Raw genomic sequence first — 17,551 nt, forward strand, 5'->3', positions numbered from 1 at the left:
AAAGTAGTTAACCCAGCAAGGACTCTTAATTATTGCACTTTTGCCTTTGGGATGATTAGCCAATCACATCAGATTATGAAGTCAAGCTGCCACCACTAGGATGAGAAGTATCATGACCTACACCAGAAATAAAAGACAGAAGGCATGTTGGCCTCAGTGTGCCTGCTAGTTTGGTTCGGTCTTGGCAAGCCCTTCTTGCAACAAGAAGTTGCTTTGCTGAGTAATAAAGTAGGAGAGAGACAGGAAGAGAGAGAGAGGGAGAGAGAGAGAGAGAGAGAGAGAGAGAGAGAGAGAGAGAGAGAGAGAACAGTATGAAAAAGAGACAGAGAGACAGAGAAAGAGGCAGGGAGAAAGAATGTGGTACATATACACTGTGAAATTTTATTCAGCCATTAAGGAAAAGTGAAATTATGAAATTTGAAGAAAAATGGGTAGAACTGAAAAATATTATAACAAGTGAGGTATCCCAGGCAGAGAAAGACATGTTCTCTCTCATGTGTGGGTCCTAGCTTCTAATGCTTACACATTTGTACTTAATAGGAGTGAGTATGTGTGGGGGGACAAGAAACTAAAAAGGGATCCATTAAAGAAAGCAAAAGAGGCCTTACAGGAGAGAAATGGGAGTCACACAACTCACGTAATTATAAGTGGATGAGAGAATCCTGAGATGGGAGAATTTAAGGAGCAACAGGGATCAGGGAGAAGGAATAGAGGAAATGGTGTAGGAAAGGCCAACCAAAACACAGTGTTCTAAAACTGCTGTGAAGAAGCCTGCTACTTTGTAAACTATTTCTTAAGTTCAAAACAATTTGCAGATATGTTCTGTTAGTAAAATTCCTTCTAACATCCACCCCTTCACCTAAGGTTCTACTGACAAACCAAAGCACAGGTTCGTTCTGAATAACCATTGAGTTTACTGGACTTCTTTACAGAGCATAGATGAAGGGTTATTTACAAAGATGTGGGTGCTCCTCTCCCAACAGGCTCCACCTGAAAAGCTTTTCCCCAAAGAGATGAGGGATTTTCCATCTCTGTATAGGTGAACCCACCCACGATTCTCCCCTGACTTATATACTCTAGTTTCTCCTAGAGTCCAGATACAATTAAGGCAATACTGCATACAACAGGTGCTAAGAAGCAGCTTTATACTTAAGTAAGGGAGTCTTGACCATCTCACACCTTCATGTGGGAGTGTAAACAGTCAACAAGCCCAGTTGGAATAATCTTTTGCAGTGGGGTGTAGCTGGATGTTCCAAGATAGGGGTTGCTTAAAGGATAGCCACTTCGAGTGTGGTCTTCTACTGAAATCAAAATGCAAAGGCCCAGTATCCTTCATTACTGATGAAATAGAATCCAGGGAAGTAAAAAAAAAAAAAAGTAGAATTTTATATTATAGAGGAATTCTCTTGTAGTTTTATTTCTGTTGTGATAAAACATACTGACAAAAAAATTTAGAGGAGTAAGAGATCATTCGAGTACAAGTCTCAGTATGGCCCATGATTATAAGGCTATCACAGAAGGAGCTGGCCATACCACATCCACAGTCAAGAGAGAGAAAAGTGAATGTGCCAATGATGGCTGCTTGCTTGCTTCATTCTTATATCTACAAGGTCCAGTCTAGGAAATGGTGCTGATTCTTGCTGTATCAATTAACTATCAAAACAATCTCCAGCAGACATGCCCACATGACAACTTGATCTAGAAAATTCCTTAGTAAAAGTCTTCTTCCAGATGATTTTTAGGTTATATCAAGTTGACAGTAAAAACTAACCAGCACAGAGTCTATCCAACTGCCTCTGTTTACAGGTACCTAAAATGAGAAAACGGCTACCCATCATATAGAAACATCTTTAAAATGTTTTTATTAATTCTTTAAGAATTCTATACAATGTGCTTTGGCAACATTTACCCTCAACTACACTCTCTAATTCCTCTAATTCATACCAGATACATCCCCACTGCCCTACCTACTCACCCAACTTCATGTCTCTCTGTTTCTCTTTTTGTCTCTCTGTTTCTCTCTCTCTCTCTCTCTCTCTCTCTCTCTCTCTCTCTCTCTCTCTCTCTCTCTCTTTCTCTCTCTCTTCCCACCAAATCCAATTTGTTTTGACGTATACTCCTGACCATCCACTGGATAGTAATCAACTTATCAGGCTTAAAAAGAAAAGAAAACAAACAAACAAACAAAAACACCCTTAAATGAAACACCCAGAAGCTATCAATCATTAATAGCTCCTCTGCTAGGGGTGGGACTTTATAAATAAACCCCACTATATTAGTCTTTGTCTGTCTTGATCTTGTATAGGTCTGGTGCATGCTCTCAAAACCACTGTAAGTTCATACGTGCAACAGCTCTGTTGTGTGCAATAAACACTATCATCTACCTCTTGCTCTTATAATCTTTCCACTACCTGATTTGAGAACCTTTTCCCTCCTCTCCAAAATACTAGATTGTCTAGTTGACAGCTAACAAGATTTTTTTAACAAAATACTTACCCCCATGAGTTGTGACTCATTTACTTACATATCTGTCTCTTCTACTAATGTTATAAACCCACTAAGTAATAGGTATAAGATTCTATACACACAAATTCTAGCACATGGGTAGTTTCCAAAGTGTGATCCCTGGGTAAGCCTGGACAGAGAATCTGAATAAATGGGTCTCCCAGTGTGTTCTATTTCCATATACTGGATGAAATGGTGGAAGCAATTAACAGAGATTTGAGACTTACCACAGTTAGTCCAAGGCACTAAAAGTTGAATGCTCTAAGGTTTATTGTGTTTTTTGGCAAAAGAGAACACTAACGTCAACCCCAACAAGGCAACATTATTCCTGGTATATGATGGGAATATTGTCATACAATGAAATTTAAAAGCAATTATAAATATGTGTTGTTGCTATATTGATATTAATTGAAACACAGTAACACATGTTGAATGGTTTGCCTTTGCAGTGCCTGGGATTAGAAGCACCTCAGATTGCCTTTCTTTCTTTTCTTCTCATTTTGTTTTTTGAATATTTCAAAAATGTGTACACACACATATGTCTGTGTATATGTATATGTGTGATACATATAATATATAATGAAATAATTGATTAGACCCAAGTCTAAGTACAAATTAGGGTATATTTTGTGTATATGTTACACATAATTTTCTATATTATTTGTTTTTCTCCTGCATTATGGCTGTGGCCTACCTCATGATGTCGAGTTGTCACATAAGGCACTCAAAAAGTCTTGGATTTTAGAAAATTGAAGATTCTAAGATTAAAGATGTTTATATCGTGTCATCTGTCGTTTTAATCTTTTCTACACGAAAACACTTTTCCAAGGATTATAGGTATGTTAACCTTGGTGTCAGTGAAAGGTTCTGACCTATATTTATTGTTAAGACTGTATATATGGAGCCTGATTTTTATATTTTGAGGCCCGTTTTTTTATCTACCCCAGCCATGCCCAAGTGGAAAACAAGTCATTTTAGATAAAGCAGTCAGATCTCCCCTAACACTTGCTTTCAGATTTCATACCCCACAGCCCATCATGTTTTTCCATTTTAGAGAATCAGACTTTGAAAACGGGAAACACTCTTAGCCGTTGGACTGTTCTTCTCAAATGACATTTTGATGAAAAATTTAGCGGACTCATAGTTCGAGGCTCCATTTCTTGCACTGAGAACATGCACTTAAGAACTCCTGAGGAATGCTTAGAACTCTTTTATATGGGCCAAGTGTTCCCAAACTTGAGTCCCACGTATTTCCTCTGTCTGTCACTTGGGAGCTGGAAGAGATGGGTGGATAAGGCAGGATATGGGCCTAATACAGTGAAATCAGATCAGGAGGACTAAATTAGAAACTTCCATAAAAATAAAAGAGGAAAAGGCAATCTGGTATTTCCATGAAAGGCTGAAAGTCAATTGAATTTGCTCAGCGATGAGTGCCTTGGCAAACAAAATAAGCATGTTGACTGTGCAGTGTTTTGGTTTGGTTTGGTTTGGTTTGGTTTGGGTTGGGTTGGGGTTTTTGTTTTTAGTTTTTTTTTTTTTTTCCATTTTTTTAAATAAAAGTTTCTAGACAGTTTGAAGATCTGATCTCACCTTTCCTTGTTAACAACTTAGAAGTTTCTGTCCTAAAAGACAAAAAAAGGTTTGTTTTTCCTGAGTTAACTGGAGGATTTTGAAAGATGGTCAGGCCGGGTGGTGGTGGTGCACGCCTTTAATCCCAGCTCTTGGGAGGCAGAGGAAGGCGGATTTCTGAGTTGGAGGCCTGCCCGGTTTATAGAATGAGTTCCAGGACAGCCAGGGCTATACAGAGAAACCCTGTCTCGAGAAACCCTGTCTTGAAAAACAAAAAAACAAAAAAACAAAAAAAAAACAAAATAAAAACAAAAACAAAAAAAGGGGGGGGGGTCAGGTTTGTAGTGAAGTCTTTAACTGAATGTTTATGAGATTAATAAACAACCTGGCTTCCTTCCGTGCCTGAAGCGCTCCTACTTCTACTCTGAGTACTGCAGACTGCTGTACAAGAAGAAACAACTACGAAACTCCATTTCTGGGCTCCCTAAGGCTCCATTCGAAACACTTACACGGGTAACACTTACACAGGTAAGTCACAGCCACAGAGGCCACCTCTTGTCTCCTTACACAGTTTACCTGCTTGTTGACCTGTGAGAGCCTGCTGGCATCTCCAGCCATCTATTTATCCCACCACAGGACTCCATCCCAGAGAACCACAGCCTCAGGCTCACCTTCCTTTGTTTCCAGTGAAAATGTAAAAAACACAACTCTCACCTCAAAAGGGATAAAAGACAGTTTGTTCTGGAGCCAAGCAAAGTAACCATGGCCCAGAAACACAGATTTAGCTTACCTCAAATTCCATGTTTGAATGTGGTAACAGTTTGATGAGGTTTTTATAGTAATAGAAAATAAAATTTTAGATACACTTTTTAGATATATTTGTGGAGAAATCTATAGACAAGTTCAAACAAAGCAGGAGAAATATCTATTATAGGCCTCAGATATTATCTGAGGACACTCTTCTTTCCTATACAGCTCAAGATTCCCTGCCTAGGGAATGATTCCACCCATAGTGGATGGGCATGGGACTTCCCACTTCAATGAAGGAAAACAAGACAATGCCTTACAATCATGTCCATGGGCCAACCTGATCTATACAGCCTTCAATTACTCTTAATAATGCATTTTTATTGTTATGAAGATTCGCAAAAAAGTGACTATGAATCCCATGACATCAACTATTCTATCAGAAAATTCAAATTATTCCAAAACTCGATTTTAAGGTAATTTGGGATATATATATATATAATCCCATATATATATATATAATAATATATATATATATGTAATATATATATATATATTACATTTTAATCAATTATCAGTACCCAGAAATTAAGCATAATCAAATGTGATGATATATTGATTTCATTATGACATTTCTATATATTTAAAATGTGCCACTATTAAATAAAACTTAATTAAAAATTAATTAATTTGCTATCACAATAGATTGAATTCAAGGGAAAAAGTTCAAGACATCTAATGTCTATAGGAGCGAGCCCTGTAGTCCTTCCCCCACAAGCACTTTCTTCAGCATTCTCAGTCTTCTCCCTGGGTATCTTTCATGGAGAGCCACTGCCGGCATCAGTGGAACACACATGGAAAGAAACTAAGACATCACACGATTCAAAAGAGTGAAAGTGGGTTTGCAATCTGAACTTGATAACAATGAATACCAAATGAATGAAGAAGAGATCTCTGAGTAGTTTTGACTCTTTGGATGAGCCACACTGTACTTTGCTTTTCACAGTCAACTTTCCAAAACAACTGAGTTAGCCAAAACAGTCATAACCCATCTTTTTGTACAGGTACTACTTTGTACCATCTACCCCCACCACTTCAAGAAGCCCTGTGTGTACAGATTACCTGAGAGTCACCAGGCCAGAGTTCTCTCTGCATCCCTCCACAACTGGCCATGTCTTCTTTCTGGAAAATCTCTACTTATTTGGTGCCTGGGCACACCGCCATCCTGTTCAACTTTTAACTGCTCCTGCTTTTCCTCTCCTTCCTTTGGCAACCCCCAAGAGCTAGCCAGTCCCTGAAGGACAGCACTTTGCCCTCTCTTCCCGTCTGTTCTCACTCACCCTTGGCTGTTTCAGCCATGTGTAAGGTTTCACGTGCCTGGATTTCCACCCACAACTCCCAAACCTCCTCTGCCTCTGCCTCTCCCTCCAGCTTCTTGCAAGAAAAGTTCCCATACTTATTTTCCAAAAGCCTTCTGGATGTCATGTCAACACCTCCAATGCAAAACTCCCACCACAATAAATCCCCTGTAGCACTTCCTTCCTGGGATGATATGGTCTCCTTCCTGATTAAATTCAGTAGTCACTGAAACTATGTTATGAGGTGGGGCCCTTATGGAGTAGTCAAGGGGGCATCTCCTTTGTAGACTAAGTTCAATACCTCAGGAAAGATACTTAGAAATGGGGTGTTTTGATTACATCCACTTCTGCTCATGTCTTGTTGCCTAGTAATGCCTTCTACACAGCAAGAAGGTCCGTACCAGATGCCAGTACCTTGATCATGTACTGCCCAGCCTTTAGAACTATAAGAAATCTATTTCCTCCCCTTAGAAATGATGGTACCCCATTACAGCAGCACCAAGTGGATTGAGACGCCCAATAGTTTTGTTTACTGAACTTCTCAGTTATGCCAAATCTAAACCCTACTATCATCTTTCTTTCCACCCCTTCTCTCCTTCTCTAACATTCAAATGGTTGCTTGATCTCATTTGTTTCAACCCCTCCATCTTTTTTCCTTCTCAGTCTCTGTGTGCCTTTCCAGCACAGTCCAGGCACTCCTCATTCCTCCCCATGGACTCCTGATATATCTGCCTTCTTCAATTCATCACGCAGAAGGGCACATTGCAAAAGAAACTGGGTTTTTATCATTATGCACCCATTGTCTAGTATGCTTCTTCCCAGTGCAAAAAAGATAACATGAGGGCTAAGTTACTGCTTCTACACCAGGGCTACGCACATAAAATAATGATTAGCACTGTGACTGTTGGCTTCTGCAGCATCTGAAACCTCACTCCAGGACTGAACCTCCAGTGCTCATTTTCAAAAGTCATCTCATACTTGAAAGTGTTCTGCCCAGACAGAAGCAAGAGCATATGACCCTCCATGTTGCTGGAGCCACAAAGAAATGAACAAAAACAAAATCAAAAGCTAAAACCCAGTAAATAATTATGTTGAGCCCTGTATGAGTATTCCCCACCTACTACCAGCAACTCTGCCTTTAGTGAGGCTCCCAGTGGAATCACTTTGCATTGTTTCAGAGATTATCTTTCCCTCTGACCACTCAGATCATCACGTGACAGACCTGTTGTTAAGGGTTTATTCAGAACAGACCCATTCACAGAAAAGATTGTGGAGGAGCAGATGGGGATGGCACTGGGGACAGTACAGCTCAGCACAGCTCAAGGTTAAAAGGAAAGAACACCCTTGAGGGTTTTGGTCTTCACTGAACCTTGGAGACCCCATAAGGCCAAAATGTCAGAAGGACATTGAGTTATAGCCCACACCACTTCTCTCTCCTGTGACTTTGAGCAGTTCACCTGACTTTTATAAGCCTTGATTTGCATCATTTAATGATGGGATTGTGTTAGATGACCAAGAAGACATCTCCTAACACTGCATCTATCCAATGTGCTCAAACTCTGTATTAATCAGATAGAGGAAGTTATGATGTGCTACCCAAACCTCAAAGTCTCATGCAAAGACCATGAAGGGGTGCTACTTACAGGGTGAATCCTGTGGCTCGATCAGCTTGCTTTATTACAGCATGCAAGATTACCAGGCCAAGAGCGGCACCCTCCACAGTGACCTGAGCCCACCTACGTTATCAACTAAGAAAATGCACCACAGGCTTACTCAGAGGTCAATCTGGTGGTGGCATTTCTTAATTGAGGTTCTCCCTTCTAGCTTGTGTCGAGTTAACATAAAACTAGCTGCACCAGCCTCTTATGTGAGATGCCTCAGTAATTATAGACACCTGCTTCAGAGCCTAGGCATCTGAGTCTGATCTTTGGTACCCACACGGTAGAAGGAAAGAATGACTCCAAGTGATGTACACACACACACACACACACACACACACACACGCACACACACACACACACACACACACACACACACACACACACACGATGGATGGATGGATGGATGGATGGATGGATGGATGGATGGATGGATGGATGGATGGATGGGTGGGTGGATGGATGGATGGGTGGATGGATGGATGGGTGGATGGATGGATGGATGGATACAGACCTACCTCACAGTTTTTTGGGAAAGTAAAGGATACAGTGCTCACCATAGAGCACTACATTCATCTGCATTTGACTACACCACGGTATGAACAGACTGTTCAAAGACACAAGCTATATATTTTATTTTACATCCTAGAGCCAGAGCCCTCTACATACAGAAATTCCCTTTCTGTTTGTATAAGTTAACCAAAAGCAGAGTTGGTTACATTAGAACTCATTAACCCAGAAACTATGACTTCTTTGGAGGCCAGGCAGGAGTTCCAAATTTTCACAGCACCAGGTATGTTGCCCAGAACTGCACAGAAGCTCAAAGTATGGTGTTCCATAGACTGAGTTAAGAGCACGCATTGCATGGTGTAAGGGATGAAGAGGCATCATGTGTTTCACATCACGCATTATAGTTACAATCACCGTTGTCTCTTGTGGGGGATGACAAGAAGCAAGAGAGGAAAAAGAACAGAGAAAGGAAAGAGGGAGGGAGGAGGAGAGAGGGGAGGAAGAGAAACAGGACTAGTAAAGACTGAATGTAGGAGGAGCTAAAATGGGAGGAGTAAGGAGAAGAAGCGGAAAAGGAAGAGGAGGAGCGAGGTGAGGGGAGAGAGCACAAGAGAGAGGGGAACATGAAAGCAGATGTGTGCCTGTTTCTAGCAGTCAAAGGTAGTTGATATATCCAGGTTTGATATTGGGTTACACCTCTGATTGTGTGGGCATCTTGTTATTGAGCATTACCAAATAGATAAAGCCTTTGGATAATCTGAGCATTAGAGTCTCATTTCTACTGGGCCTGCGTGGATGGCAGGATGGTCTGGGCTCAGCCCAACCTTGTGGAGAGAGTATGGAAGATTGGCAGAGCCATCTCCCACACTGGCGTCTTGTGGGTAGCAGGGCCAGTGTTTCTTGCTGGCCATTTCTAGCTGCGGCGTGCACATGGCCTCTGGCCACAGCACATGGTGGCAGAGCTAAGCAGAGCTGTTGCCACTTAGATAGTGGGCCCAAGAAAACACCGGTTTAAATAATTACTGTTACAACTGAACAGTAGCTGAAAAGCAAAGAGAGGAATAGAGGCTTGGCTATTAGTATAAAGAATCATTTGGTTGCCTTTCTTAGCAAAATAAGAAATAAATGTTCAGCAATGAGAGAACAAGATCTCATCCCCAGACTGCAAGGAATCACAGATACTGCAAGAAGAGAGGTCTGGGGAGTGGAGGAAACAGGGGAACATAGTCCCTACCCTCCTTCTCTGACCATGACCTGCAGTGGGAGAACTCAAGTTCATCTGTGAAGGCAAAGGCCAAGTTTCAACTTCAAAAAGCAGCTAGAATGATCCAGCACCAGTGGGCCACAGGCTTCTTCAGTCAAGTGACCTTGGCTGCTGGTTTCTATGGTAACAGTGCACATCCCAAACTGTTCCCTCCTGTGTGGGAGGCAACATTTCAGAGAGAAGGGAAGGCAGGATTTAACACTGATTTTTCTCTATTCTGACCCTTCTCCTCTGGCAAATTCACAATTTTGTCCTCCTTCTGAGCATTACAGTCTCCTGAGAAAAGCATCCCCAGAAGAGGATGTTTCTGTGACACTATTTGCAGATGCGTGCCCAGGACACAGTTTAAAGGAAAATGGAAGTTGTGTTTGGCTTTGGTTTCACAAGGCACTGGGTGTTAACTCAGCAGCTCACTGCTCCTTTCACGATCAGCTTCCAAAGAACAGGCCCAAGGTGTTGTCCTTGTGTTGAAAGAAGTCAGAGAGGCTGGAGCACTTCCCCGATGCTCCAGAGCATGCAGTAGCAGAGTTAGGCTAGGAAGCAAACAGGACAAAGTTAGCCGTCTATCAGCCTTGACACATGGTAGTCCAGCCCTAGCCTGAGACACTGCCCCCTACCTCCCTCCCCCTGCAGCTGGTTGAATGTGTGCCCCAGCCCTAACCTCGGCCTCCACACTATATCCTGCAGTTTTCTTCAGTAGCTTTGTTCTGTACTTTAGAATACAGAACAAAAGCATTCTATGTTTTCAAATGGAATGTAAGCTACATTATAAGATCAATATTCTGCTCATCCTACAACATCTCGGGTTAGAGTAGCATTTTACAGGATGATAAGTAATCTTTCTTCAGTTGAGCCACGGATGAGCAGGTCTTACCACAAACCCTCTAGTCGTAGCTCCAAATGCGTTCTGGGGTCCACTTTCCAACCAGGATCTCAAGCCAAAGCACTCAACCCTTGGCTCAACTTCAGCCCTTCCTGGTAATTCTGATCCCATGATTCTGTCGCTGAAAGCTATCTCTTCCTCTGCAGTATCCCTGTGTGGCTCTGACGTACAAAGGTGTAATTAGAACAGCATGGAGCCAGCAGGACGATCCATTTACCTCATCCTGCACTATTCACGTGCTTTTGAAATATGTTTCTAATATCTGAGGTGCACAGGGCCAAATTCCCTTTGCAGTCTTTCACATGCATGAGTAAATCCACACAGACTAAACCCCTTGGGCCTTAGGTTCTGCTTAGAAGTTCTGTTTTTTTTTTCTTTTAAAGAAAACAAATATTCCATTAAAACGACACAGTGTACTCTGCATATTTTTAGGACAATTAGAGTTTAGAATTCCCTCTTCTTCCGTCCATGGCAACCAAAAGGTTTGCTTAACTATTTCCTTACCAAGAATGATAAGAAGCTGGGATAAAGGGTTTTCTCTTCTTTTATTATAAACTTTTCCGTGTTGTTTGTCAGTATTAACAGCTGGTAAATCAAGGTCCTCGCTATATTATTCCAAAAGATTCCAGGCTCCCCTACTCCATCACTAAGTCAATCCTTTTTAGGTAACTATTTGCAAACCTATGGAAACATTTACTTGAAATAGAACAAAAACAAAATGAAGCTCACAAGAAACAGACACACATAAAAGCAAGATTTTTTCCCCCTTTGTCTGCTTGGTTTGAAAATGGGTCACAGGTTTTGGTCATTTTTCTTTAGCACTTCTGACTGTGCAAATAAACTTATAAGGGAGAGGCTGCCCAGGCTGCCCAGGCTTCAGCCTTTGAGACAGAGACACAGCGAGAAGTCTAAGAGGGAAAGACCTAGAAATCATTCTTAGACTGTGGTGGCTGAAACAGAACTCCAGCTGTAGACTTTGCATTTGATTGCGTTCATAAAGTCTGTTCTGTTGTTCATATGACAACACCCTGCCCATTAAGCCCGGACTGTCGGGGCCACACATGTGGATGATGTCTGCCAAGTCAGCGTGCAAATCAAATGTTTTCTTGCAACCAAATTTGGAGAGACATCTTAGCGACACCCGCCAAGCTACTCTCATTCGAATCCAAAAGCTCCCGGGCCTTTGCAGAAGAAGGTGATGTAAGACCATCCTTAGCTTGTTTTCCAGTCCCGACAAAGTGAACCAAAGAATGGAAAAGACACTACACACTCCCCCTAAAGCAAAAGATGTGCCTTTGCGGAAGTCTGACCCCGAACATGAGTAGAATAATACAGTGATAGCTTGCAACAGCTTAGAAATTAGAAACCATACAAGTGTTGAAGGATCAAAGAAATGTGACTTCTCAGCAAAAACGTGTTTATTTAAATTAAAAAATATTGTGAAAATTACAAACCATTAAATACAACAGACAATTGTCTACAACTCAATGTATTGGAAAGAAGTATATACATCACTTTGTAACAGGCGCAGACAGACTTGCACCAAACCAGGATTAAGCAATGGAAAATGTGACAACGCACATGTCTGTCGCAGTAAAGTTTCAGAATTCAAGTGATTCCAGGCAGGAGGCCAAACTTAACTTGGCTTCTTTCAACTTAAACGGCCCCCTTTGGAGTTGATCCACACTCTGCATCTTAAAGTGACCAGAGGGCCCCTTTCCACCTCCACCATAAATTACCCCTCTATCTCTGTGTCAAAACTGATTGAAAAACCAGCTCCTTATACTGTTAACCCCTCATGGGGACATTAGTAACTGCTTTGTCTCCAATCCAGGGGGAGTTAGGATAAATAAAAATTAAGGTTTTCAACTAGAGGCAAACTTGACCTTTTGGGGGTTTTCTGCTTCCTTCTGGTCTTCAAGGGGCACAAGAACCTGCTGCAAGGCTCTGGAGTAGCTCCCTTTAAATTCCTCTTTCCCTTGGCTGAGTGTGTTAACATCCTACCATCCACAGAACTCTGCAGAGGAAACTATTCTGCCTGCTTCTTCAGTCCCATCCTGGGAAAGCTACAGAGAGGATGGCTGACTGATCAGCCTTGTATTCCCCAGTTACACATATCCAAAGTCTCCAACTGTGCCTTTAAGTCAACACATCTTTCTCCAGACTAAGCGGCCAAAGGGGAAATACTTGCTCCAAACTTCCTCACACCAGGCTGTGGAGTATTTATCACACAGTACAAAGTCTAAAGATGTCCTCCCAGCCCCCTGGGGCTGCACAGCCTCAGGAGCCTCATGAAGGCAACGAGTCTTGTGATGACATGCCCAGGACCTCACAGTGAATGAGCATCAGGGCTCAGACCAGGAAGCGTGGTGCTTGAACCTCAGCTCTGTATGAACCCGCCTAAGTATGCCCTTCCAGGGTTCAGCTACGTGACAAAACCCCATATTAAGAGACCCACATGTGTCCTCTCTGGCCTCAGAAAACTAGGCTGGGAAAAAAAAGAGCTATAGCAGAGCTGTCAATGATTTGGCCTTGTGTAACCCCACCATTACCCAATCTGTAAAGGTCAGGAGGACCACCGTGAACAGCCATTCTGACTGCAGGCTTGGTTATGAGGAAGTTCACTGGTATAAAGAAAGCCATGCTCACCTGCAGTGCTGTACAGGCAGAGTTCAAGTTCACAGGTGAGACAAAAACTCAGCCGAGGTCTTAGCTTATACTCCCGGCTAATTCGGACATGTGTACGAATCACCTTCTCTCTTTGCCTTGTACAAACATTCAGGGTTCTGTCTTCAGCTTTCTCCCACCTCCAAATGAAATATATAACTGTCTATGACCAAACGCCACAGGCACACAATAAAGATACTTCCAGCCAATCAGATCTAGAAGAACAAAGCTCTAGGAAAATTAGCAAATCAAAACTAGTCCTTCAGCCTGCCCTGGGCAGTTGTCAGCCCTGGGCACAGACAGATGCTGCAGAAGTTACCCAGGGCCTCCAGTGGAAAAAAAAAAAAAAAAAACAACAACAACACATTATCCAGCCAGATGCTGAACAGGGACCCCCAACACCCAGTCCCCAGAGTCAGTGGTCATGCTGTATGTCTCTGCGACTTTTTCAGTGATGAGTCCCAAACCACAGGAACCTCAAGGACTCCAGCTGAGCCTTGTCTCACCCTTCCCCATTTTGGGGTTGCCCTCAGTCCGTTCAATAGGGCAGCTGCAGAGCAAAAGTGAAACTAGGCACTTGGCAAATGTTTTTCCTCTGTCAAGCGTAGCTTGTAGCTTACGGTGACACCTCCGGAAGCCTGGGGGGGTGCTAGGAATTCTGATGGATGTTTTCTGAAGACCCTTCACTGCTTTCATTGAGAGGCGTCTCGGAGGTCTCCTCAAGCTCGTCATCAGCCCCCTCCTCCTGGATCGTGAGGTGCACATCAGGAGAGGAGGACTCGGAGCTCACACTGTCCCCTTCCATGGAGCAAAGGGTGCAGGACAGCGCAGGCGCTACACTCTCCTGCAGCATATTCAGCATCATGGGCACCTGCCCTGACCTCAGGCCGGACATCATAGGTAGCGGCTTCATAGCCTCCCCCCACAGCCTCTCCTCATCTTTGTACAGCAGCAGGAGGCTGGACTTCTTCTCCCGCCTCTTGGATTTCATGTAGCCCAGCATGATTCCAATCAAGAAAATGCCATAGAAGGACATAACAACCAAAATATAGAAGTATTCATTTCCATTACCACTGCTGTTACTAGGCACACGGGACTCGAGGGGGCTGCTGGAGGCTGCAGCGCTGGGGTATGTGCTGTTCAGAGGCTCCATCCTCAGCATTGAATTGCCCCTCACACAGCCGGGATCTGGAGAGAAAGTCACAAATTAGACCTTCCACCTGGATCCACAGGACAGACGGAAGGCAAGCACATGGCTCGTGAACTTGCAATAGATCAAAATAGGTGATTGAGAACAGAAACGAAAGAACGCGCCAAATGTAAGGCATCTCGCCAAGCAGTTAACAGGGGCTTAGCTCAGAGAGCTTGGAGCAAGTAACAGAAAGCAGGGGAGGGAAAGAAGGAAAAATGAGAAAAACTTTCACCAGATAGAAAAATCAATGATAGACAGACAAATGATAGATAGATAGATAGATAGATAGACAGACAGACAGACTTTATTTACATTTCAGAAAATAACCTTGCATTAATTCTATACTTTAAACATTATAGACCGACCATATAATGATTCATGGTAGGGGAAATCTTAAAATTTGAAAGGTGTGCTTTACTTGGGAAGGCAGAAGCAAACTTTACATTTTGTTTCAAAAGCTTCAACTTTCAAAACAAAGTTTCCTTATAAGAAAAAAAAAGGCAAGAAAACTTTCTCTATTAATAGAACTATCCCCCCTTGTGTGTCTCCAAAGAGAAGGAGTCTCGCTAACTTACCGAAGGCTGACAGTTTGTCCCCAAGTGTGGAACTCCTAAACGGCTGAATCTGAGGACGTTCCTCTTCTGTGTCAGGCTCTGCGCTCTGACAGCCCCGCTGCTGTCCTTGGGATATATAGTCAAGAAATGCATCGTCACGTGTTCCGGGAGGAAAATTTACAACAGCAGTTGACTGTGGCGGAGCCAGCAGCAGACTCAAAGAGCAGCAGTTCAACTCTCTGAACTTTGCAGCTGGGAAGAGAAAAAGGAGGGGGGAGTGGGAGCTCCCCATCCCGACTGCCCCAGCTCAGAGCAACAGGCTCTAGGTGGCCAAAACCAATGTGTGAAAAGAGGAGCAAAAGAATATGCTATATATGCACGCAAAGTCCACTCTCACTGACAAGTGGTTTATGTTTCCTTTCTCTTGTGGGAAGTAACTGGTTGATATGTTACCTATAGGTTTTCACAGGGAATCCAGTCTTGAATGAAAGGCAGTGGGAAGCAAAGGTAGGATTTATAGTCAAGAAACAATTGCTTCCGTTTTAAGTTCTTCCACTAATAAGGGTGAATTTGATAAACCCTCCCTTAACCTTGCCAAGCCTCGTATTGCTGCAGTAAAATTGTTGGCTAGTGGGGGGTTGGGGGGGGGAGCGATCCGGTCAGCAAGCAGAGTTCTAAGAACTTAATAAATTTTGAGTTTGTTTCAGCTTAACCACTCTAAAATGCAAGGCTGGCTGGTGCAGCCTTTAAAAGCGCAAAGATTCTACCTGCCTTCCACATTAAGCTCACAAATATAGTCTTCATAATCTCTTTTGGAATCTTTCAGACTCTGCCCAGGAATTGGTGGGCATCACTAATGTAGCATTTGAGAGGCGAAGCAAGGGGAGTCTGAATTCAACGTCAGCCTGGGCTACAAAGATAAAATCTGCATGAAGACAAAAATCTTCAGATTTTCTTTAGTGATCCATACAAAGTAGACATGTGCTGGCAAGAGCTTATACTGAGAGCAGGTTTTGCTCCATTCTGCCTCTGAAGCACCTCACAAGAGTGTCACACATCCCTGTGTATCTCAGGTAGGTCATAGGAGAAGCAGGTGTTCTCTCAGCGAGTCACCAAGCAAGGTTCACAACAGGCTGCTGTGTGTGACATGAAAAGTATCACCAACTTGGTTCCCAAGTCACTTGCTTGATGGCATGTTTACTCTAAAGGGCTGTCATTCTGATCCAAGGAAACTAGCAGGGAGCCTTTACCTCCAGGAGCCTCCCATCGATCGATCGATCGGATGGAGGAGCTGCAGCAGGGCTGGCATGCACGGCAACTTTAAAGGCAGCATCACTGGTGGGTCTACTGTCATTGAGCTGAAGCCTCGGAGAAGCATGCAAGCTTCCCTCTGACTGTAGACAGCACATATGGTCCAGAAGCTAGAACTATCATTGTGAATTCAGACAGGCATCCTGAGAAAAGAGTTGGACCAGGAACCCATGGCACTGGACTACACACCTGATGCTTTCGTTCACGCTCACCCTGTAAATCTCCAGCCAGCACTGAGGGATCGTCTGCCATTGATCCCATCACCAAGGTCATTCATGCCAGTACAGCTGTGTTGACCACTCTGCCAGTTCAAACCTCTCCAGCTACGTGGTAGAGCTGACCTTTTCCACATAAGCACTGACAGACATCCATCCATATGAACATTCGGTGGCACATCTGGGAGATTAGAGTAGGAAAGATCACGAGAAGCATTCCTATTGGTACTTGCCATAGTAATACTGCCCATGTACCTTGGGATAGATAAGATTAGCCATCACTAGGGCATTGCCAGACACTGCAAACTAGAAAAGAGAAGTTAGAGAAATGGGCCACCAAGTCAGCAGGAGCTGACAGCCAGGTGTCAGAAAGCCAAGCAGCTGCTGAGTGTTAAACAAAATCAATCCCAGGCCTGAGCCTACCACCCCAAGGCACTAAAACTTGCCTAAGAACAGTCCTGGCTTCTGAAACAAATCTGGAAAAGAGGCCAGTGGACTAAGAAGTCAGAAGCAGAGAGATAGTCAAATCCAAGGATTTGTCACAAGCGAGGACTGCCACAAGTGTCAGAGAATAAAGGACCCTTGAAACCGCAGACAGCCTGCTGGTGACCCAGTGAGCTCTGATCCCCCCCTCCCCAACCCCAACACTGCAAGGGTCTTTCTAGGAAACATTGGAGGAAATCACTGAGCAAGGGTTAGGCTCAGTTTAAGTGTTTGATTGTCCTGGTTGGGTGCCCTTCCCCCCACCCCCCACCCCCCCAGTACCTAAGGTTTCCAGGAGCTTCCTGGTGTACTGACACCTCTCTCCAGAGTATCTGAGGCTGTTCTTTCCTTTCTAACCTCCCCTTATCCTGGGAATGAAACTTAAGATTTGGGCTTGCAAATTCCTGTCTCCCTCAGTCTTCCCCCAGGGCCTCTTCAGAGCCTGTAAGACTGTAAGAAGCCTGGCTGTGAGCAATGGTGTTTATAAAGAGACAACTGAGTGAAATTGTGTTCCATTTGGTCATGAATGAGAGAGAGAGAGAGAGAGAGAGAGAGAGAGAGAGAGAGAGAGAGAACATGTGGAGGCCAGGAGTTAACATTGAAATGTCTTCTTCAATCAATCTCCACCTTATTTT

The 17,551-nt window shown here is 43.3% G+C and overlaps 1 protein-coding gene across 2 annotated transcripts; it reads right to left on the reverse strand.

Moving 5' to 3' along the window:
• Window positions 1-8,480: 8,480 nt before the first annotated feature.
• Window positions 8,481-16,616, reverse strand: Kcne4 (potassium voltage-gated channel subfamily E regulatory subunit 4). 2 transcript variants are annotated; one of them, XR_013109468.1, is made up of 3 exons: window positions 14,929-16,616; window positions 13,144-14,349; window positions 8,481-10,144 (listed from the first exon to the last, which is right to left on the reverse strand). XR_013109468.1 is itself a non-coding variant. In XM_034497031.2 (2 exons), the coding sequence occupies exons 1-2, from the start codon at window positions 15,197-15,199 to the stop codon at window positions 13,811-13,813; spliced, it is 810 nt and encodes a 269-aa protein (XP_034352922.2). In that variant the 5' UTR covers window positions 15,200-16,616; the 3' UTR covers window positions 11,895-13,810. The 2 variants fall into 2 exon arrangements, 1 of the variants encoding a protein (XP_034352922.2); XM_034497031.2 differs by lacking the exon at window positions 8,481-10,144 and having other exon boundaries at window positions 11,895-14,349.
• Between the last annotated feature and the right edge of the window lie 935 nt (window positions 16,617-17,551).

This window comes from Arvicanthis niloticus, chromosome 3 (assembly GCF_011762505.2).
Source record: "Arvicanthis niloticus isolate mArvNil1 chromosome 3, mArvNil1.pat.X, whole genome shotgun sequence".
Taxonomy (NCBI): domain Eukaryota; kingdom Metazoa; phylum Chordata; class Mammalia; order Rodentia; family Muridae; genus Arvicanthis; species Arvicanthis niloticus.

Coding starts and splice junctions, on each gene's coding strand:
- Kcne4 (XM_034497031.2), bottom strand. CDS start 15,199: ATGGGGAGCTCCCACTCCCCCCTCCTTTTTCTCTTCCCAGCTGCAAAG. Junction 14,350..14,928: donor GGACAAACTGTCAGCCTTCG/GTAAGTTAGCGA, acceptor CTTTCTCTCCAG/ATCCCGGCTGTGTGAGGGGC.